General features: G+C 45.0%; 1 protein-coding gene across 1 annotated transcript; it reads right to left on the bottom strand.

Annotated features, from left to right (window-relative positions):
- Positions 1-237: 237 nt before the first annotated feature.
- vwf (von Willebrand factor) lies at positions 238-22,263 on the bottom strand. The gene is made up of 53 exons (XM_030425064.1): positions 22,110-22,263; positions 21,943-21,994; positions 21,698-21,841; positions 21,401-21,503; positions 21,108-21,316; positions 20,741-20,862; positions 18,595-18,814; positions 18,394-18,516; positions 18,199-18,310; positions 18,065-18,111; positions 17,848-17,984; positions 17,587-17,725; positions 16,983-17,083; positions 16,701-16,896; positions 16,408-16,623; positions 15,890-16,136; positions 15,703-15,797; positions 15,138-15,289; positions 14,951-15,054; positions 14,731-14,869; positions 14,486-14,620; positions 13,827-13,973; positions 13,609-13,749; positions 12,839-12,937; positions 12,603-12,759; positions 11,499-11,666; positions 11,267-11,402; positions 10,848-11,157; positions 9,474-10,635; positions 9,288-9,392; positions 8,173-8,316; positions 7,953-8,096; positions 7,713-7,877; positions 7,575-7,621; positions 7,305-7,482; positions 6,876-7,117; positions 6,576-6,765; positions 6,161-6,502; positions 5,788-6,026; positions 5,494-5,596; positions 4,589-4,660; positions 3,676-3,780; positions 3,349-3,554; positions 3,124-3,273; positions 2,923-3,039; positions 2,589-2,769; positions 2,018-2,058; positions 1,803-1,919; positions 1,424-1,522; positions 1,179-1,307; positions 1,038-1,077; positions 843-940; positions 238-667 (listed from the first exon to the last, which is right to left on the bottom strand). Exons 1-53 carry the CDS (start codon positions 22,113-22,115, stop codon positions 482-484), a joined length of 8,559 nt encoding a protein of 2,852 aa, XP_030280924.1. The 5' UTR covers positions 22,116-22,263; the 3' UTR covers positions 238-481.
- Positions 22,264-24,169: the final 1,906 nt, after the last annotated feature.

Genomic DNA, 24,169 nt, shown 5'->3' with positions numbered 1-24,169 from the left:
CAATATAAGTAAAAAAACTCAAAGAATTGCAGTGAAATTGTCACTTAACGAAGCAGTGTGTCGTTCTGAAATTCGGAATTTTAATATTTACAATATCAATGAGCTTTGATGCAAACTTTTTATACATTTTTCATAGGTGAATAAAGATGTTCTCAGAGGACATTAAGGTCCCCAGAGCACTGTTTGAAACCAGAAAAGGTACCAGGGTCAGCCAAATATGAACAAAGTAAGACAGCATGAAATTGCATTGTCCTTTAATAGTCAGATTAAAATAAAAGAGACAAACAAGTAGTGCTTATAGAAACTGACAGGTTTGTTTTATTGTTAATTGTGTTGTTATTGGTTAAAATGTGATTCATTGCAGCCAGGTATATTGTTTCATATATTGATATATTTGACTTGGATACACACATACCATCTACAATTATAAACGCTCTCACTCACTCACTCTCTCTCTCTCTCTCTCTCTCACTCGCTCGCTCTAGGTGCAGTGTTTGGACAGACAGTCGCACGCAGTGACAGACAGGACAGTGTGGTGGCTACGAGTGCCGTTGGCACACAGGACCGGGACGCTCAGCGGCTCCGTCTCCACAGCAGAACAGCACACACACTCCTGCTCCACAGCCGCTCTCTCCAGGGAGTACATGGACTTACTGCGACATTTGCCCTGACAGACAGACAGACAGATGGACAAGCGCCACAGGGGAGAGGGAGAAAGGTTGAGACGGTGAGGGACAGTGTTATGATTTCATTGAACTTTGTAGGCTAATCCCAGGGGGAAACGAGTATTAATCATCCTTAAATGTGTGTGTGTGTGTGTGTGTGTGTGTGCAGTCTCTTACCTCACAGTACTGCAATTCTATCTGCTGCTCTGATTGGCAGTCATCCACTCTGATGTAGTTCAGTGTTCCCGCTGTCCTCCGACACTGTGGCTCGGTACCTTCACACATGCACACAAACGTATCATAATCAGGGCGCCCAGATTTGTTCTAAATAGTGCACCAGTCTTGCAGAGGAACAGCCGCTACAGTACTTACACATCTCGCAGCAGGTTGTTCCAATCTGGCTGACTTTCCCCTGAAAACAAAGAGAGATTACATAAAAGTGTGGCTAAGACGGAGGTGTAGGTGTGGGAATACGGTGAGATGGATGGAGGGCACTTCATGTCGTGGCCATACCCCTTCGTTCAGACATGCTTGGCGGTCAAAAGGAGGGCAGGTGGTCACTTTGGTCTGCAGGACAAGATCTCCTTTACTGTTCACACCACAGGTGTACACGTTGCAACCTTCCTGGCTAGTGGTGTTCACCTGCAGGGAGAGACACACACATACATACAGTATTTATGTGCATCCCAGTTGCATTATGTTCTTTAAAAAAAAATTACAGGGTTCATGAGCAAGGCATCTTTATTTTTGACACCTACCTCCAGACTGATTAGTTGTCCATCTGGCCTTTGTATGAAGCAGGCAGTGGCAACACATCGACCACAGCAAGCATCTTCCTCCTTCTGCAGAGTGTATCCCTGAAAAACATTGTGGTCAGCACTGCATGTTAGTTCATATAGGAACACATAATGACATCAATTTGCCAGGATGAATAATTCACCATTTACCTCTGCGAGTAGAATGAATCACGGAAAATGACATGGCCGCGATTTAATGATGAGCAGGGAGGGAATGTTTTCGGGTAAATTAGTGAAGCTTTGATGACAATGATGTGAATTGCGGTGATTGTTAATCTTGAAGATGGAGACGACAAATGAAAGATGTAAAAAGTAAAAATAATGACGGGATGATGCCTACCATGGGGCAAGTGGGACAGCTGATTCTCCTGCAGGACAGTCTGTATTTACTCACGGCCCCTTCCTCCACCGTACACTCACAGTGCGTACACACGTCCACCATCATCCTCTCCCCTGCCTGTACAAACAAACACACAGATCAAGATGGAGCACTGAGAGCATTATTTAAAATTGTTTGTATATGAAAGGAGAGTGGCTATTTTCTGCATGGCTTACTCCTATCACAGTGTGGTTGAGGACACAGGCATTCATGGGAGCTGCAGAGAAAGAAGCACAAATAATTGTATTGTCGTTCATCAAACAACATATTAATTAAATTCTGGGCTCGGTAAGGTCTGGTCAGAGTGACTGGCTCATGGATGAGACCAATATGAGAGAGTCATCTACTGGACAATCACTGCAACTGCAACTGTCTGACGGACAGGAGGAAAGTCTGTGTTTTCTTCCTTTGAGGGAATTCAGACCTGGTATTAACATCCGTCCTGAGTGATCTGATCGCTAGTCGACCACGCTTTACAATTCACACCTGGCATTAAAATGTGATATATAGATTCAATGTTTTTTTAAGCCAAATGAAGAAATATCTTGCCGAATTAACAAGAAGGCAACAAGAAGAAAGATGTTGTAGACACTGTTTCTAAAAAGATTGTTAAGAGTTAAGTGTCTCCTAACTCCACAACTTTAAGTAAGTCTGGTGGCTCTCCCCAACTTTAAAGACACTGCCTATGTAGGTCACTCTGTCCACGAGTGGTTTCAACATGTAATTGCACGTGCAGGTATTTTTTACCGCAGTGGCAGCGCGGGCAGCAATCCTGTGTGTCGCAGCGTAGCTCGGTTCCCAGCGGGCAGGACGGAGCGTCCATAGCTAAGCAGCTGACGTTTGTTGCGGAGATGAACACCTCCTCTCTCACTTTCACACACCTCTGTAGCACACATTTATCATCTGGAGACTGCCAAACCTCTCCGACCTAGAAACAGACACGGAATATAATCAAATCAGAAAGAAGAGAAACAGATGCACTGACAAGATAAATTTTTCTTGTTTCTGTTCACTCAGCCATAAATATATTGCCTGAGCAGATTGAATGTTACTTAGAAATACATTAAGCTGTCACACAGACATTTCTGAGGCTTCCTCCAATCATTGTGTCTCCTCGCATCGCTCCCTCGGACTCCACACAGCTGGTCGGTGTACACTTCCCACAGCACTCTCCTTTTGATGCAGTGTACGTTGAACCCTGAAATACATAAAGATTACGTAAGAATTGTTTTCAGAAGCCAAAAGCAAATGTTTATATTTGGTGTGAGCGTGTGTGTCTCACCAGAGGGCAGCTTCGATCACACACAGGTGGGGTACACTGAGCAATGTGAAGCGATGTGTCTTTATCCTGTAACTGGGTGCAGCTGCATTTCTCGCAGCCGTCCTTCCATTCGCTCCCCACTGGGTGAACCACGCCGCTGACCACACACACCTGGAGCAACAAACATTAATAAAACTGGAAAGTTTAAACCGTAATGGAAACTGATGCATCCAAACACACACTCACCTTGTCTGGCAGGCAGGTGGTTTCGGTGCAGCCACAGTCGTTGGTGGAGGAGGACGTGATGAAGCCAGCAGGGCAGCTGTGTGTGGAGTTCTGGCAGTTGCACACACATTCAAACACATCACAGCACGTTGTCGTTTTCAACGACACCTGGCGGTGTGCGGGACAATCAGGGGTAGGTTGAAGGGCGCACTCTTCCTTTCTGCAGACTGAGGTGGATAAGAGAAGAAGAGAAACATGTCAGAGACCACACGGATGTGTGCTCTGTTTCATGTCTGTGTGTGTGTGCGTGTGTGCTCAAACATCACAGAGAGTGTGCATATGTCATACCGCACTCGTGTATAGGCCGACATTCCCCTGGGTTTTTCAGGACCACAACCTGACCATCCTCACAGCGGGGCACATCAGGCAGATCACAGCTCACCAGATCACACACTGAAAATGACAGAGTGAGAGTCTGTTGCAGATACGTGAGGAAAAAAATGTATATGGAACATGGAAAAATAGGTTTGTTGTTTGATATCCTTGGTGGTTAATGTTGGGGAAGAAATATGATTATCCAAGGACAGTATGTATCCAAACAATAAGAGATCATAAGTGTCTTGTACAGACACTAAAGTCTGGATAATGATAGTGATGACTGCTCTAAGAGCAATCTTCTCATAGTATCTGGGACCTAGGACCTGTTTGCGTAAACCTCGTAAGGAGGCCTTTGATATATCTATGTTAGCAGACTATTTTACTGACCTATTTTACCTCTAGTCTTCTGGCTAATGGCGAGAGATTCTGCATCACCCCCCTTGCTATGTTATTAAACAGATAACCATGTATGGAAGCCCTGCCTCCTGAAGCTGTAAGATATAATTTGGACACTTGGGAAGGCTCGGGAGGATTATCATGGCAGCACTCTGTGTAGACAGATGTGATATTATGTTGCTACTCCAAGATCTTGTTTTACAAACGATCTCAACGTAAGCCATCGGTGTCTCTGAGACTTCTTCATCTCTCCTGAAGGGTCAAGTGAGCCAAAGTCCCACAAGAGTTAACTTGTTTATCTACAGCAATAAATCAACATTGAGTTCAATTTTGTTATTAATGCAACACTCTGGTATTCAGCACCAACATTTCAATATCTCTTCTAGTTGGTAACACAGCAAAATATTGAACACTGACAGATCTGCTGATGAGGCTACTTTAATACTGGATCTGGAAACAGAGATATTGTAGTAATAATGCCACATACCACACTCGTACTCTGGGCAGCACTTAGACTCTCTCTTCTCCCTCCGGATCTCACAGGGTCCACACACCGGAGCTACACACATATACAGATGTTTCATTATCAAAGTGTTACGTCTAAACTCACAGCACAGATAATATTTAAAATTTTTGGCAAAACCAGAAAAAAGATACAACTGTATCTATGACGAGCTCTGGCAGAGAATATGTCATTTCTTCCACTAGTGGTCTTTCAATTAAAACAAAAAAAAAGACCTAAGCAGCGTGGAATCATGGGAGTGGTTGAAGTCATTGTTAAAACATTGCATCAGATGTGCCTCAGGCAGAATAGATCACAGGTGAGTTAATGTATTAAGGTTTTTATTATTGCTGGGTTGAACTCGTTAGCCAACTTTCTTCCACTCTCTGACGTAACATCTGTTTTTTCCATGAAAATTATGGTGACAAATGACCAAATGAAGCACATCATTTAGGATGATGTGAGTACACAACTCAACAAGCTATAAAAATGCTGATGAAAGGTGTAAATATTCATTTGAACTGTTATTGAAGTATGAGTAAAATTACAGACTTGATTTTTCAAGTACCCCAAATACCCCAAAAACCACAAGTTAATTAATTACAGTGATGTGAGTAGATGATTTTGTTACTTTCACAGCTGACCCGTTCTTAAAAAAAGTATTTACAACTTATCTCTCACTGGTCAAAATGTTAAAGCTTGATTTTTAAATCAAAGTTACTTGATTACAAGTCAATTTGTGTAAATTACCTCTATTCAAAGTACACTGCAGATATCTGTAATCTATCCATAACTAATTCAATTGCTACAAGTCACCCCATATGATTAAATATTAAAGGGGTATGTTATTCTGTATGAGCATAAGCAGCAATAACAGAATGGGTGCTTGCCTCTGACGTCGTTGCAGGGCCGGGCGGTGCAGTTGATGTGTTGCTGGTCCAAGCACATGCAGATGGAACATGGGTTGTCGTCTGGTACCCAGCTCTGCATGTACTGTAAAAACAAATCCAACCATGTTCATTTTTAGCGCAGTGTTTGATTATATTACAATTAAGCACTAGAGGGCGCTCGCGGCACATCCTAGTGAACACTTCAATTGTTGCCCTCATCAAACCCTATTATCATGTGTCTCTGTAATTAAAGAGTTGGTTTCGATTCTGCGTCGTTCATCTCACGTGTCTCACCGTATACGTGCGCCCGTGCTGGTCGACACACTGCCGGCAAGCTTCCGGTGGCACACACTGTCCGTGATGCAAAACTGTCCCTCCAGAACAGAAACAGCCCTCAGTAGGTGTGTCCATACAGGCTGACTTGTTACCCCTGGCAACCGACCAGTCGCCTGGCAACGTCTGTATGCTCCCACAGTCATCAACACAACCTGTCCGACAAGCGTCATACTCCATGGAGCTGGGGCACTGTAACGCTGCAACACACAGATCAAGCTAAAGTTTAGGTTTTGGGCTCATACTGACTTGAACACACACACACACACACACACACACACACACACACGCACGCACACACACACACACACACACACATCAAAAACTGACTTACGGCAGAGGTGGGGGCTCCTCCAGTCCACGCACACACCTCTCTGTCTACAGAGGCGCGCGTAGGCAGAAATGAGCTCGCACACGTCCGACTCCTCGCATGTCTGCTCCTCACACTTGGCGAGGAACACCTGGACGGGAATGTGAGCGTGGCACGGTTCAAACACCTCAGAACGTAGGGCCTGACATCCCATCGCTGCTCCGGTCGCACACACTGCCCTCCGCTTCGGCAGACACACACCCCCATCTGCAGCTACGGTCCAGTCTGAGATGAAGGCTGGCTGGTCGGTGGTCGAGTTGCCATTACGCAAAGAAAGGACGTTGAGTTTCTCCTCCCCACAGGCACCTGGAAGAGAGTACGGAGGTCAGAGGAACAGAAGCAAATGAACAGGAAATGTTTGTGTCTGTGTGATTGTTACCGCAGAGTCCAGCAGTGAGGCCAATGTTGGTGGAGCTTGACAGTGTGATGGTAAACTCATTGCTCTGAGGAGTAAAAGTCACGACGTAGCCATGGTCTGACCTGAGCTGCAGCATCACTCCTCCATAACGCACCAGCTCTAGGCCAGCGTACCGCCACGGCAGCGCAAGGTCTTCCTTATCGATCACTGCCTGCTCAAACAAAAAAACACACACAGTTAGTAAACAACCTTTTATAGACTCGCATATAAAGATCAGTGTCAGTGTCTGTGACGGTATCCTGACCAGAGGCACACATTTACCGTCATATCGTCCTTCAGCAGCAGTGTATGCGGCCCGTGGATCACCTCCATGGCTTTCATGCAAACTTGGTTGTAATTCGCAGAGTCCTGACACGGTCCAGTGTGGAGTCTGACCTCTGACCCCTGACTGGTGCTTCTGCCTTCAGTGAGAAGCGTGTAGGTGCACAAACCCTCCCCGTCCAGCCTAAGCGCCAAGCCGTCAAACCTTACCACGTGATTGGTGGAGCTGCCCATACACATGCCTGTCAACACATGGCAGGAGTGTTAATGCTGGAGTCAGAAACATGTGGTCTGTTAACAGTCGGTAAAAATAGAAAAGGCATGCAGACGATTCATTGTGAGCGGCTCAAGTGGGAAATGGTGTGGACTTAATATAGACAGGGTTAAATGTTGCTGCTAAAGGCCATTTGATCCTTTTGATGTACGTACAAGGGCATTCCCAGTGACAGCCGCAGGTCTCCTCCACTCTGACGGGTGGCATGTTGTTGCTGCAGGCTGGCGGCTCCAGTCTGTCACAGCTGACTTTGTGGTTCTGCACGGTCACTGCCCCACTGGGGTGGCACAGGACAGAGTGACAGCCGTCCTCCATCATCCATGACTCACCCGGCTGAAACACATGGACACAGAGAAGCACACAAGTCATTTCGAGAAATACTGTCATGGGCTGTAAAGGGTTGATGTGCTGCAGATATTTCTCACCTTTCTCTCATTTCCGTTATCGTCAACACACACTCCCGGTGGACCGGCTGAGAAGCACAGCAAAGATTCATTTCTTCCTCAATTTTAACATAGATTAAAAAAACATAGATATGTGTGTGTGTATATGTTTGTAATCACCTCTGCATATCCTCTCTGTGTAACCATGATCCAGAGTCAGCAACATCAGCAACTGATCCATGCTGTTCAGGTGCAAGGTGTTGTCTTGGTTGCCATGTTGTCCAAGCAGGCTGAGCTCACTCCTGTCATAGCCCGGTCCCACTCCGATGGGGAACACTGACACACCTGAGAGAAGAGACTCATTTAACTGAATTTTAAACTGAGTTATCCAGTGTTAATCATGTCATCATGACTAATAACCTGCAGCCAGAGCCTCATTAGCAGCTTCTTTGACATCATCAGCTGATTTGTCAGTCACCAGCATCACCACAGCCTTTGGGACACCGACTCGTCCACCACTGACCGGCGAGATGGACGTCTGCACAGCAAACCGCAGCGCAGAGCCTGCAGACAGACAGAGCAGTGAGCGTTGTGTGTTTGCTTTGTTGTGTGAGCACTCATTAGTTTATGTATGCATTACCTAGTGCAGGGGCAGCGGCGGTCCTGCTTGGTATGCGCCCCACCAGGTTCAGGAGGTGAGATTTGCTCTGTTCATCCTTCCAGGTGAACTCTGCTGTGTTGGTGTCTCCATACTGAACCACGCTCACCAGAGTGCCATTCAGCCCTGCACACATAAACAAGGAGTTAAATCGGAGTAATGCTGGAGAGGGAAATCCACAATCTGGTTATTTGATAAGCAGTAGCAGTATACATTTACTTTAATGCCATGCAATATTCCGACTGAAATTACTCCTCTAAATAAATGACTAGAAAACACTAGTTGACACTCAACAGTGACTAATTATAGCTTAAGGCATGCACATGTTATATAGAGCCACCACTTCATATTTAATACTTCCATAGTCCTGACTAAGATAATAATAATTGCATAGTGGCAAACACAGGACCATGAGGTAGTTATTAGAATTTTAATAAAGCAAACTTATCTCAAGGCCCCACTCCCCTACAGTAAATTTTGAAGTATCATTGTAAAAGACAGCTAATAACAATGCTACACATCAGTGAAATGCAGCACATATTGTAAAGGGCATTCAGGGGCTGAGTCACACCATAGCCTGTGTAAAACATGGACGTAGTCTCCGTGACATCATCTGACTTCGATTTCGGGAAAAGGGTTGAAGCATGGTGGAGATGAGGCGAGCCAAATGAAACCTGGATGCTGACAGCTAGCTAGATAGCTTCGCGGCCAGGTGGCCACGTTGTTAAAGGTGAAGTACGCTATTGTGGTGAAAGATATTCAATGTCTGAGTCTGATTTACAGATCATGAAATGCCAGTGTTTTGGGTTCTTGTAGGATTTGTTGTTTTCTCCAGAATTGCCTACTGCACCTTTAATTAAGCGTAACTTCACGCTTTAGTACAAATTAAAAAAAAAAAAAAAAGGTTATAATAATAGTAATATATTCTTTGTAACAGGCTCTAAACATTCTTATTTTGCTGTAAAGTTGGACATTCAAATACAAAGATTTATGGGGATTGACACGCTTTTGGAGTCAGCCTCAAGCGGCCATTCAAGGAACTGCAGTTTTTGGCACGTGTGCATTGGCTCGGAGGTTTCCTCTTGTTTCACACCTACCTATGTCAGCATTATTGATGAAAGCTTTCACAAACGTCTTCATGTCCTCAATCTGCTCTCCAGCCTTCAGCAGGAACAACACATCCACAGGCTTCTTACACGGCACTGTGCAAAGACATGCCCACAAATTAATACAGTAGTGACTCCTTGTGGATTGAATGATTGAAATATGTGTGTCTTTTATACCTGAGGGTGGCAGGGTGGCAAGTGTTGGGTGGACCAGTGGTGGCAGTGTGGGAGAGCGGGGCCTGACTTTGGTGTGGGTGATATTGACAATGCGGTGGACAAGGCTCGTCAGATGGTTGTAGTCATCGACCATCATCGGGCGCTGAGGGGAGCTGAATGGTAGCAAGTCAACGTCGCGTACTTTTGGTCCAACACCAATGGGATACACCTGTGTCTGGGTGCTGGTGGATGGCGGCCGTGTCACTGTGTCAGTGGGTGGGTTTTCTGTCACTAGGAAGACCAGCTGAGGAAGTGTGGGGCCGCGTGTGGGCTGGACCGTGGTCATCTCCTGAAACGTAGTGACAGCTGCGCCTGTGTTCGTCTTACTGCCACCCTTCCATCGAATCTCCCTCAGTCGTTGCATCAGCAGGTTCCTCTGCCACCTCAGCTCCCACCTGGTGATCTCCACAGTGACTGTTACCGAGTACTGGATCACGGTGATGCGAATGTGCTCCTCCTCCTCCGTCAGCTGTGAGATTACCTCCTCCAGGAAGAGGAGTGACTTGTTAAAGTTGGCCTCGCCGACTGAATCAGAGCTTTCAAGGATGAATGTCACATCTCTGGCTGGAGAGCCGGAATATGACATTGTGGTGATGGCAGACAGTCCAGAGGGTGCGGTGGTTGTAGGGATGTTGAGGAGGTGTTGTGTTGGGTTGGGCTCCAGACGAGGAGCCACGGTAGTGGTGGTCGTGCCTTTGCGAACTTCAGCCGGAGTGGTCTTTGGTGTTGGAGGTTTCGGCACCTCTGGCTCCATCCCCAAGGTGCAGAGGTAATCTGTCAGCTCTAAAAGACGATCAGGCAGCTCAGCTGTGCTGCTCAGCACGTACGCCCTGTTGTCTGGATTCACCTTGGTGATGTCATTGATCTGCGCCATGTTTACCCCGGGACCCAGCGCTACTGTCAGGGTGGTGATGGCTTTCTTGCGGAGCATCTTTGTCATGGCACGGACGGAGCGAGGGTTGGCGCTAGCAGTCAAGATGATGGCGACACGGCCGGCGTTCTCACGCTTGTTCTTGTCATAGATGTTGATGACAAGATACTTGACAGCCTCATCCAAGAAGGCTGCATCTCCTCCTGTGTAATGCAGCTCACGCACAGTCTTCTTAAACAGCCACTTTTGAACCTACAGGCATAAATGAGAAAGGAGTCAGGTGTGAACCAGGTGTGGTCTGATTGGTGGATAACGTTTTGTTGCTCTAATTTTTTCTGCCCCCATTGGTAAGGTCCCTTAGAAATTGAATTGAATAGAGGTTCCAGTCTAATAAGCATTGTGAATAAGTCTGGCTAGAATAAAAATTTTACTGTGTCATTAATAAACACTTTATGCTTATCTACCTGCAGGTCATATGTTTTGACTCCAGAGTGGTAAAGCAGCACAGTGGCTCGAGTGTGAGCTGATCCCATGCGGAATCGTTCCACCACACCCAGTATAAACTCTTTGGTGGTTTGGAATTCTTCTTCGCTCAGGGCTTCAGAACCATCCAACAGGAACGCCAGATCCATGGCGCGGTCACACGTTCCCTCAGGCATCAAGGTGGAGAAGGGCAGGGTCGTGAAGGTGCCGTAGCTCGGTGTTGGTGTGGGAGTGGTGAACGCGGTGAGGGAGGTACAAACTTCGCAGCTCAGAGTGTTGTTGTCACAGTGACTTCAGGAGAGAAAAACAAAAAGCATCTAAATATATGCAAAGAAGCGTATCGCAAATGCAAGATGTCCAGACTTGTTCCTGAGTGTGTGAATCACAGTTGTAGTATTACCATATCTTGCAGTGTTCGGGGTCGTCATGGTTCAGGATGACCTTGTTGCCGTGAGAGATTCTCTGACCCTCATGGATACACACCTGACACTGAGAGGGATCTACACAACGCATGGCCACCTCGTCCAGCAGTTGGCCTACAAGAAACAAAAGTTAAACTCACACACACTTTTTGTTTTGTTTGTTTTATTTATACTGTTGTTGGCATTTGAGTCAGTGAGTATTTTTGGCACCTGGGGGGCAGTAGGCATGGCATCCTTCCACACATGAGAGCGAACAGTGGAGGGGATCTGGGTGCTGGCAGGTGATCGGACAGGCTGGGCCACAAGTGTTATACCTCCACTGGCATAACTCCTCCCCTACACCCGGTATCCTGGGGTTCAGCTCCTCACAGCTCACGGCTAAGGAAAAAAAAGTTAAATCCATACACTATTTATCAACGATGTGACAACATTTTATTTTGTTTTAAATTTCTTATATTCTTTGTATTTTTTCTTTCCATATTATTGTTGTTATTGTGCCTTGTTCCTACTTTTTCACAGCTGACTTATTCGTACAACATTTTGGTCCATTCCTGTTGTTTTTAATTGTGCATTACAAGTAAAGTTGATTTGAATTGATTTAATTTGACACATAGATTTCTCTTTTTGCAAGATGAAAACGATCTCTGACCACCATGATAAAGTATTCAAAAGTGCAGGAAAACATGTTACATTTCTAAAGAGTGTAATCTGATATCTGAGAATAGATAACAGAGGCCTTATCTGAGTAGAAAAACAAGAACCGAACACAACAACCTAAACCTCACAAGGAGGACAATAGAAATGTAGTCTATTTTCCCATTCAGAAAGCAGAACTACTGAAGTGTTAAACCACAAAAGTTACTATGTGGGGAAACAGGTAGTAGTCTTGTGATTGTGCTATTTAAAAAAGGAGAACAGCTGCTTTGGGGTGATGACCCTTGTTTCAGACGGAGTTCTTTGTAACTGTAACATTACAACTTTTATTCTCCTTATTTTATTTTTATTCCACTTTTAATTCTTAAAAAGCCTCACGTGTTGTAGATTAACATCTTGCTATGAACACTAAGTGCAGTGCACGTGGCGCTTGTGCATCCTAGTACGTTGCAGCATCAATGTTTTTCTTATATCCATGTCAAATAAATAAACTAAACTAAACTTAATACATTATTTTTGACATCTCAGATAACACTGTTCACTGGTTTAGCTTGGATGAGATAAAATATTTTCCGAACCTGTGGGAGTTAGTTTATATCAGCCAAAAAAATAACATGATGACAAACAGCAATGGTGAATGTCTGAGTGAATCACACTCACGGCAAAGATCATTGGATCTCCAGCTGATGGATACACCCTTCTCTGAACAGGCCTGTGCGTAAGCAGCGATGACATCACAGAAACACGCGCAGTCGCCCACTGATGGACAAGAGCAGGCTGCCTCCACACACATCTCTACGTACGGCTCGGCATCCACCTAGAGACAAACGGTGACTGGTTCGAACAAAGTGCATGTTGTGTCAAGGGATGTCTGGTGTGTTCTTAATTAAGCTCACCTGGCTGTTGCATTCTTTAAACAGCGGACCGGTGATCACACGACACGACTGCTCCACTGTTACCAGCTTGACAATGTTGTCGCTGCAAGGAGCAGGTATCTGTACACACAAGAACACACACAGATTTAGTGATTTTACATTGTTTGGAACATTAACTATAACTCATGCTCATGTTACATGATGGCAAACCTTCATTTCCAAAGCATCATTTCCATTATTAAAACCATCCAGACAGACGTTTGTTTTGAGTCATGTCAGTATGGCAGAATACTCCACTTTACAGACTCGCCTGAGGCAGGTAATCCATCACAGTGAGCATTTAGGCCATGGTCCTCTGTGCTCCCAATCTGGACCATGAATAGAACCTTACTGTGTAAAGGTGTGTGCCAATTGCAACGTCACATGAAAGAGACCTTGCCCGTCCATCTCAGTTGCCTATACGACGCAGTGGACGTTTTGTTTAATTTGTTTAATGCTCCTGCACAGTGGATTTCTTTGTCAAGGACTCGGCTTGGATTTTCTGAGACAGTCGTCAGGAAGTGACTTTAAGCATGTTCTCGAGTGCCTCGTCTCAGTGTCTCTCATTAGCTATCATTAGTTTAGAAATGGAGTACGCTAACATAAACTAATGATTCCACGAACCTTCTTTGTAATGTGCTGAGATCGAAATCTAAGGGATGGATATGTTATATAAAACCAAGGCTAGAGGGAAAATAGGTTATTTGGCATTTGAGCGAACCAACCCTCTTAAATCTCAAACCAGAGTTCACCTGTGTTACGTCGGCACAGCTGGGAGCAACCTTCCAGGAGTTCCCAAAGTGTGATGAGTCCACCTCCAGCTGGTTGTTACTGCTCACCAAGTCGTTGTTGACGTTCCCATCAAAGTTACCACACAGACCGCACACCCGACCCTGAAACATGATAAAATGTTTAATATAAAATAATAAACAGGGTTCACTCAAAATGTGGTGTCATGATACATTCATACTCTGTATGCAGCTGAGATGTGAACCAGGAGGCGAGTTCCCTTGTCCCAGCTGAGAGAGATGTGTTTCCCCAGCAGCAGTGTGTAAAACTGACCCGAGCGCACAATCTCCACCTGTGAGCCCTGCAGCACCGGCCTCTTCATCTTCACCTGTGAGAGACAAAGATGCTAAACATGGACACATACACGCTGCAATTCCTTTATGGTTTATATCCAAATGTTATGCAAAAGGCACCATGATGTTTGGCCCTGCATCAGAGTGATAAACCATGCTCAGCCTACATGGAAACACTTCACTATTTTTATCCAATGATTAAAAATATTCAGTACAGATCTGGCAGGCAGGCTGGTTTGATTTCTCCCTGAAGAGGGAAAACTGTTTGCTGTGTGATTTAGAGACGGAAGACCAGTTAATGTTTTATTGATTATTATATGATGACTCGACGGCTACACTTTTTAGGAAAATGTGCTTCATTTCTGATGATTCGTCCTGGTTGCATGGTTAAGAAAACATTTGTTTCGTTTCAGAAGGGTACCTTTTTGTGGCAGATCTTAATTGGGACAAAAGTTCTTTGTTACATGCAAGATGCTATGTTGATATCTGACAATTTTGTGTTGTCTACATGTGTGAGTTGTTATGAGAATATGTGTGTTTGTGTTACCTCTCCTTCTTGCATTACAATCAACCCTCCCTGGTAGAAGATCGTCACAGCTTTTGCACAGCGATGTCCCACAATTCCACAGGCCTCATTCTCTACCAGCACTCTGAATGAACCCTCTTCTCCGTTACACATATCCTGTTGATCAACGAAAAAGAAAAACGCTGGGAGATGACGGAGGGATGAAATTAAATGAGGCATCTTTTCAGTCCTCCCTGGAGCTCTTTCTGGATCTCTCTGTCTCTTACCTGGACCAGGACATATTGGCAGAGGCCAGGGAAGGAGTATTTGAGGCCATCAAAACTGATGTAATGCCCCTCCCCCACCGTGCGGCACACACCATCGCACACTTTCTCTGTGCAACGCCACTTCCGGTTCTCGCACACACTGTGAACGACAGAGCCTGTTAAGCAAGCGCAGTGCGAGAATTCCCCTTTTTAAGCACGCATGCAAACATCATCATTTTACCAGGTGTTGCAGTCCACGGAGATGGTCTGTCCTGATGCATATGGCCTGTTGTTATGGTAACAGGGACACTGTTCCGGTGCAATGCAGTCTCTGCGGTGACGTACCTGAAATCAATCCGCCAATCAATCACGGCGCTCTGTTTTAGATACATTATCTACAGCACACACACAGATAACACACCACCTACTGTGCCTGTTGGACAGAGGCAGCCAGGAATGCAGGCGAGGCTGACACAGGGCAGATCCAGATTCTGGCAGGTTCTGGCACACTCAAGTCCTTTTTGTCCTGCATCACAGTCTGCACGGATCAGTGGAGGAGGGCACTGGGCTGACCGTCGCTCTGCACACACAAAAATAAACAGCAGCATGTATAGTTGGTCAAAATTAAGTTCTTAAAGTCATTTTTTGGCATTCAAAGTTTCTTTGAGGTTTTGGAAAGAAGCTTCAAACGTCTGTCATCATATTGACATCAGTGGCCTAAAGAAAAAGATTTTAGAAGTTCTCGAACAAAACCCTCAATTTGATCGAGTGATTCTGTGAGATTCAAAAATCTATTTTGTTAATGAATATAACTGAACCAAACTGGTGACTCCTTCGACATGTTTCTACAGTCGTCATTGGCCAGACAGCGATGACGTTATCTAACCTTAGCTTCAGCTGTCAAGTAAAACTAATCAGTTGTTCACTGCATACAGGGGGTTCATGGACTACATGGAAATTCAAAAGAGCTACTGTAAAATAGTGAAGTTGTACCTCTGGATGGTGCCAGGCCGTCGTCATAGAAGAGGTCAGACAGTAAAGTACTCTCCTCATTGGAGCTACAGTGCATGTTGCCATTCTCACAGTTGCTACACACACAAAGGAAAACACACAAAAAGTGTCACAACGTCTGTGATTTCATCACCTTGAGCATGGTTTGTGAATATGCGCAGTGACTGACCAAATGCTGTTGTGATCTGCGTAGATGTCATTAGGCCGGTAGACCTGTCCATCGTGCAGGCAGGTGCACAGGTCGGCCGTCACACACTCTCCCGAGTCGCTCAGGTACTTCCCAGCAGGGCAAAAGCAGCCCTCCTCACACACCCTCTCCCCCTCACAGCCTGCCTCCGCCCCAGACAGAGCGCGGCACGTCCGGTCACACATACTCCCACAGGCCTCATACACCTGACCTCCAGTGCACTCAAGCGCTGAGGTGACCAGAACAAAGGAGGGTTAGGAATTCATTTTCAGTTAGGCTGTAAAAAATGGTTATTTTTTTTATTGTTTGTCATGATTGTTGTTGTGCGCTTAACTCTACAAATATAGAAATAGACAGATGTTTATGTGGTGCTGATGCCTTAAGGTCATGTGTTACTCATATTAATAAACTACAATTTATAATCAATAGAAACAAATGTTAGCATGTTTATTAGTGCGTATTAATGATCAGCTGTGAAAGATTTCAGTGGTGAGAGTTACCGCAGAGTGAGGGGGACCTCCAGTTGAGCAGCACTCCTCTGGCAGCGCAGGCCGCTGAGTAGGCAGCCAGAGCAGAGCAGAGGCACTCCTCACCATCCACACATGCACACACATCATAGCGACAGAACCGCTGGAACGGACCCGGGTTCACCATGAAGTGGCACGGACTGAAGACATCCGACATAATGACCGAACACGCCTCCTCTGCAAATCTCACTGAAAGACACGGGAGGATTAGAGGTTTACTTTGTACTTTTTGTGGCGTGTATGTGTGTTTTCATGGATGTGTATACCTCGTTTGGGGTTAATGGCACACGGATCGATCGCGTGTTTGTGGGTGGCTAAACAGTCTCCGTTGATCCTCCACGACTGGCCGAACGACTCAGGACCTGCCTCAACCAGGCCAGATCCAGACAGGAAGTCATCACCTTGGTTACCATTGTAGTTACCACAGAGACCACAAGTCCGCCCTGCCCAATGTGGTCCCAGCTGGGGAGGTGGATAGAATTCGGTTATCTTTTAACACATGTACCACAAACACCAATCTACCTATATGCTTTTTACATTGTTTGTACCTTTAAAAGCACACGACCCCTTCCATCCCAGTCCAGACGAAGGTCGTCTCCAAACTTTACTCGTACAGAAGACTGGACAGATCTCTGGATATGAAGACGGCCTGTAAAGTTTCCCACACACAGGGAACTGAGTAGCTGAATTCAATATAATGTTAACAATCCAGATTTGACTAATCAAGATATTCAAATAGATTCATTTGCACTGTATTTGATGTTTATATGTTGCTGAAAACAGATTTTGTGAATTTCAGACAACGTGCTATCTTTGTAAGAATGTAAACGGGAGGATGAGAGGTTTAAATACAGGGGTTTCTATCAGGACACTTAACTTTAAACAATTAATCACAAATAATCCCAGCAGCCGTTATGTGTACACGTGAGCATGGGGTTGGAGGAAGAAGAAAGATGTCTGATGTTTCCTTTCATTCTGTTGTTTCCTTTTCCCCAAAAAACATACCAAAAAAGAATAAAACAAGAAGAAGTGCAATATTTTCCTTCCTTTCTCTGATAAACTCTAGGCTTTATTATCAGAATATAACTATACACGGTGTTATACACTTAGTGGGACCTTAAAATGTTGATCTATTCTGAAAACTTGGCATACCGTGGTGCATTGGAGTCTGGATATCCATGCTGTTTACAGAGACAACTCCTCCATGCTTCAGCTTCACTGTCATGTCCTCCAGAGAGGGCAGGCTGAGCGTCACCGAGCGTGTGCACACAGCATCCTGATCATCTGCACACTGAATCACAACAACAACAACATGAGCCAAAAATACTGGTGCTGACAAGCAGCTAGTGCCAGGAAAGTGACAGCAACAGATTCTCATGTATTTCATGTAGATTTTAAAAAAGCATCCATTACCTGTACGTTCTCAATTATGACAGAAAACCCGCTGTCTGTGCAGTCTCTAGCCAGCAGATACTGACAGCGACCGGTGAAGGTGAAGAACTTGTTGTCAAAGGTCTTGAAGTGAGACTGGCCCACCACCAAGCACTCACCTGCACAGACAACAAAGATAAATGAGCAACCCTGGGCTTTATTTACCAGCAGAATGTGTTTGTCGGTGCATCTCTCTCACCGGGGCAGCCTTCATTGGTGCACTCCCAGGAACCGTGACGGCACACGCTGCAGGGCAGAAACAATTTAGTGGGGACGTTTGTTTTATTTTTCCATTCGTGTATGCATGTTTCTGCAGGCATATTGCCCTCTCACCAGCTGTTGCAGTCCTGAGAGATAGTGGATCCAGGAGGGAAATGTCGGCCCATGTGCACACAGGAACACTGAGACACTTCCACACAACGATTACCGTCCAGAACCTTACCCACTGTGAGACAAATGCACACCATGTCAACACTGCAAGTAACACAGAGTCAGAAGAAGGAGGAGATACAGTGAGCGTGAGGTTACCAGGGCATGTACAGCCATCCACACACTCTTCCTTGCAGACCTCCTGGATGTTGAGACTATGGCAGGTTGTAGAGCAGGACTTGGTGCATTCACTGTACTGCATCCCAATCGGACACTTGGGGACTGAACACAAGACACATTTAGATTATTAATGCAACTTCATGGCGTGCAACTAACCATCACGCTGTCTGACAAACTCACAGCACTGGCTCCCCTCCAGCCAGCCATGAAGAGGTATCCCGTGCGCGCGACACGTGCGAGCATACTCCAACAGGATTGGACAGTAACAGTCTTCCGTGTCCCTGTGGTCGCAGTGACACGCCTCCTCCTGACACAGCATCAGGAACGCCTCTGGAGAGACCAGGTGGGCACAGTGCAGGAACACGCTGGACGTCTGCAACACGCCGCAGCTGGACAAAATCTATATCAACACACGATTAAGTTCAAGTGAGAGATGAGGTTAGATAAAGGGTAATTCATTAGTTTCAAGTGAAAGAAAACCCTTCTCTAGCTGATAGTGAAGTTAACTTTTGTTTCTTTTTAGCAGCTATAGGTTTTTATAACAGTGCCGAGAAAAGAAAAAAAAACCTTAAAAGAAACCCCCCCAGTTGTTTATGAATGAAAAAATTTGTATTCAGGTCTTTTCTTATCTCTTCACTTCAGCCTTTAACTGGCTGAGACTTTCTTGGCGCTTTGCCTCGCACTAATGCACTGCTGCACTGCTGCACTTCTTTTAAAAGGCTTCTTTTATTTGATTTTATGCATTTTATGTATACAGTTTTATCATTATTATTATTATTATTATTATTATCGTTATTATTAACATTATTCAGTGGGGTTTATTTTATCTCTGTTATGCATTCTCGGTATTCAATAATCATCCATATTTGATCTTATTTTTACTATTTTTCTTGAGCGGGGTTTTTCTTTCCACTTTCATCCTGTTTTCCTTCTTCTCTTTCTGTCTTTTTTCACTGAAGCACTTGGTGCATGTTAATTTCTGTGTTGTAAAGCACTTTGAGCTGCATTTCTTGTATGAGAAAATTCAAATAATATTATTGTTATAATTATTATTGTCCTGTCCTGAGCTGTCATGTCTTGTCAGCTCATCTAAATAAGAAATATATCTAATAATGACTACTGGTGGGTAGGTTTTAAGGTGTGGAAGAATACGTTCCTCTGCCAGTAACAGCTACTGACGACATCATGATTGAAACAAGATTTTTGATGATTGATGGCATTAGTTTATTAAAAGAGATAAATGTCTGTCAGTAACAGTTCGAAAAACATATTGGTGAAGATATCTTAAGCTTTAAAATTCATATTGTCACTTCAGAGGAGTTATTGCATAGAGCCCAGTCACAAACTGTAAGAGCATCAGTTTCCTTCTCTTTAGAGAACTGACAAGCGCAAAGGAACTATGTCAGACCTGCAGAAGGAGCTCATGACATCGGATGGTTTCACACTAATATGTTGCTTTTGCTGTTGTATTACACGTGGGTGTTCCTGTGGTACAAAATGTTCTCGCTAAAACAGAGTGATTTTATTTTTCTTTCACATCAGCCCACCCACAGCGACAACAGCATACATATTACAGAACAGCACCCACACGAAAAAATGTGGAATAGTAATCTTATAATTAAAAGACACAAGGCAGTGGTTTAACGGAAGATGCTAAAACTGATACAATGATGAGATTTTTTGAGGGAGGGCGGGGGGATTTTAAGCCTTTATCAGATATCTGAAAGTAGAGAGAGGACAGGAAACGAGGGAGAAGGGAGACGAGCGATGACAGGAAATAGTTTGAATTTGTGTTCATGTTTGGCACAGCAACTCTTTGGCCACTATTGCATCATATGACATTTTGGTAGTAGATCATGTTGTAATTGTTCGAATTTGTTAAGCAAAATGGAAAAATTATGAAATACTTAGCAGAAACTACATAATTCATTTGTAGTATCAGTCATACCTTTTAACTGTTGCCTGCTTCAGACTTTATATATATCATCGGCAACACTTGCCGAGTCAAATGATGACTTACGAGCTCATGATTATGTTACACTAGATGGAGAGAAATACTGTACGTAGCGGGAGATGCCTGTTTAATGATTGTAAGTGAGGTGCAGTCTAAGGTTTTTCAGACATTTGTTGTGCAATAAAAAACACCCATTGAATACCAAATGCTCTTACATCAAAGGTGTCTATATTTATTTGTGCTTCTTCTTTGGATAAAAGCTTTTCTTTTAAGAAAGAAACTTTTCAGACTTGTTGCTAGCATAAGGAAAATGTTTGTGACATCCCCACAGAAGTCCTAACACCTGCTCGTGTGTGTACATTGCCCTCTCACCGCTGAAGTCTCTTTGGTGCTGTTGCAGGACTGGCTGGGGTTGGACACGCGTCGACATGACTGACCGGCCCCCTTCACTGCCCATGAGTTTGCAAAGTCATAACTATCCTCTGTTAGGAATCCTGAAAACACACAGAAAGACGAGATGACAGATTTCTCCTTAATCTCATCCTACCACGACTGTTTCTCTTGCCTTCTTTTACCTCGTTATCTCTTCCTGTACCGAGCTGCTACTCTTCCTGTTGCTGAGGGGCTGGTGATTCAAATCATTTCCTAGATTCCAGCAATAATGAACTCTCCCTCTCCCCTTTCGCTTTGGGACATTCAGAGGAACAGTACACAGATTCTTTGACTCACATGACCTCACCTTCTTGAGCGGTGTATTCATCAGCTGATTCAGAGTTGAAGTTGCCACAGAGGCCACAGGTGCGGTTGGCGTGGTGTTTGGTGAGCGTCAGGGCGATGTTGGCTGCATTGTCGATGGTGACGGTGAAGCCGAACTCCTCGCTCCAGAGTTTGTAGAAGCCGAGCTCTGAGCCCACAAACACGGCGTGAGATGCATAGGGCAGGGACAGTCTATGAAAAAAGAAGAGACACGTGTCAAGCTTCTCCATAATCACTAATAATGCACATATAATTGGGGATTTTTGGATCTTAAACCTTTTTTCTCCTTGTGAGAGCCGCCCGTCGACAGACAGGTGCAGCTCAAAGGCGTCCCCCAGAAACACGGTGACTCCAGTTCTTTTGCCGCCAACAAAATCACCTGCAGATTGAACCCATTTATTTTACGTCTCATACAAAAATGCAAAGAAGAGTAAAGTCTCAGCACAAGTACATACAAACCCCTGCCAGTGGCTACACACGAGACACTGAGCTGCACTGGATGATTGAGCATCAGACGGCATTAGAATTCAAATCTGTTTGTTTGCTTTATTGAGCTGTCTGAGTGTGACTCACCCAGCAGTGTGAAGGAGCGATGGTTGCAGTCTCCAGCCAGTAGGTAGCTGCAGTCTCCAGGAAACTCGTACAAAACCCCGTCAAAAGTGTGGACGTGGTGTCGTCCGAACAGACTGCATCTCCCTGTCAGACCTGCCACGCAAGCTGGAGACACACAAGCACGCCAACATGCAGTTGAGTGCCGAAGTAGGACTACAGCAGATCTTATTTTATCTTTAGTCTCTTTTAAGTGACGTCACCCTCACCCGTCAGATGCAGAAGAAGCCAGATTTCTCGCAAATACCTCCTCACACACACCTGGAACAAACACAAATGTGCTCCACTTTATAATCAACATCACCTACACCGACATCATCCTCATCTTATGTCTAAATATCACGTCCTTCTGGGAGCTGTGCATGGCCTGTCTTACCTCCATGGCTCCAGACCTCTGGTAATCCACAGAGTTGCAGAGAAAATCCAAATCAATCCGCACAATCCAAAATCAGAGAATCCAGATATTGCACTTTTTACGCCTCACACAGTCAAGGCATACTGACACAGTACTGGTGGTAGGTGACAAACATATGCCAAACTGAGAAGAGGGTCAAATACTCAACCAGCCTGAAGGCTCCTATTTTATACCAAGGAACTTGCCCCCACCCGGCCGGCACTGGCTTTCCCATAAGACCCCTCCCCTTGCCAGCTTCTGTCAAAAAGAGCAGAACATCATTCTGTCCACAGCTCCGTGCCTGCAGACTGACACCATCAAACACTCTCAGCTGGACAATACCAGGATATGAACCACTGATCGCCTGGCTGAGTGATTAGTCTACACATACGAAGCTGTGCCGGCGCCAACCCAAACAACTCTAGTGGAAAACACACTTACTGGAGTCATCTCACGCACTAGCACTGCTTTGGTGCTGCCAAGCGCACAAACACATGACTAACCTGTGCCAAAATTACACACACATTTACATACACGCACACACTGGGAATGTGTGCGGATCAACACTCTCAGATGCAGTCTTCACCTATCATTTGGCAACAAGACAAAGACAGACGCTGTCACCATCCCAAACATAAACTAGCCAACCTTTTGCCTCTGTAACCACTGAAACATCTGTATTGTGTCCAAATATTTGCCGATCCAAACTCTGGTGCCCCTTTGCAACAGAGTGCTCTGTGTTTAAATACTTTCAAGGCCCTGCATAATCTCACAGATGTCTCCATTTGCTGGAATTTCTGTGACATGAAATGCTGATAATAATCCTGATAAAAGTATAAGTTGTCCTGTGATGACATAACTAACAAGTGAGTCGAGAGGACGTCAAACAAGCACGGGCATATTTAGCGAAAAGGTCTGTGGGTTTGCGCCATCAGTGTGAAGGTGCTTTATAAAAAGGCCAGGTGTTACTAATGATATCAACGATGGCCCTGTTTTAGGGTGCAGTCAAACACGGGCCACTGATCACTTAATCATGTTTTTATTCCTACTGAGATAACATGATAAACCACCCTACGCAGTGCTCTTTCAGTGGCAATGCCGTGGCCATAGAGGCTGCATCATGTCTTGCTGCATGCGGGTGCCCAGTCACATGCAGCCAGAGGAATATATTTTTTTTGCCCCTGCTCCTCAGACAGCCTGAGTCTACCACTGAATTAAACCATGTTATGTTACCACCGGTGGAAAAGGCTCAGTAAAAACCGGTTTAACCCCAAAAGCACGACTCTGAGAGCAGGCAGGCAGGTGTGATGACGCCATCTCATCTAATTGCAGAGCAGAAGTCTAAAAGGGAAGGCGGAGGGTCATGACAGGCAGAGCTCAGGCTGGCTGAGAAAATGGCTGGAGTGCGAAGGGTGAGGCACGATAGAGGCTCGGTGCGGGGGAGTGAATGTAAGTGAGGCGCTGTAGCTATATGCCACTTGGCTGAAGTGCAAACAGGTGTGCAGGTGGGTGGGGGGAAGGTGAGGTTACAGGGAATGGTAATAACACAGGGGCACTGCAGGGCAGGTGGGGAGTAGCTCACACATGGAGTTAAGAATCAGCTGCTGTTGTGACAAACAGCGCTCCACCACCCGTCTTTAACCCGAGAAGAGGTTTAATACGTTGTCAATAACGTGTCTGTGTCTGTTTGTTGATAAAAAGGCACTCGTCAATGTTGGTCATAAATGTTGGTGATCCAGCAATAAATACTTGTCACTTTCTAAAAGGTCGACGTTAAGAAATTGTTGATGGTTTCCCATAAATGAACAACTCTGGAGTTTTACATTTTACATTTGAGGGCATTTAGCAGATGCCTTTGTCCAAAGCAACTTAAAGTTATTCATTCATGCATTCATACATTGATGGCGGTGGCTGCAATGCAAGGTGGCCACCAGCACATCAGGACCAGTTTGGGGTTCAGCATCTTTCCCAAGAACACTTAAACATGGGATCTGAACCAGCGACCTTCCGATAACAAGCCGCTGACTCTACCCCTGAGCCAC

This window comes from Sparus aurata, chromosome 8, assembly GCF_900880675.1.
Source record: "Sparus aurata chromosome 8, fSpaAur1.1, whole genome shotgun sequence".
Taxonomy (NCBI): Eukaryota; Metazoa; Chordata; class Actinopteri; order Spariformes; family Sparidae; genus Sparus; species Sparus aurata.
This window is presented reverse-complemented; position numbering and strand designations above follow the sequence as displayed.

Coding starts and splice junctions, on each gene's coding strand:
- vwf (XM_030425064.1), bottom strand. Junction 18,311..18,393: donor GGATGGCTGTACATGCCCTG/GTAACCTCACGC, acceptor TTTGTCTCACAG/TGGGTAAGGTTCTGGACGGT. Junction 16,624..16,700: donor TGCCATTAACCCCAAACGAG/GTATACACATCC, acceptor CGTGTCTTTCAG/TGAGATTTGCAGAGGAGGCG.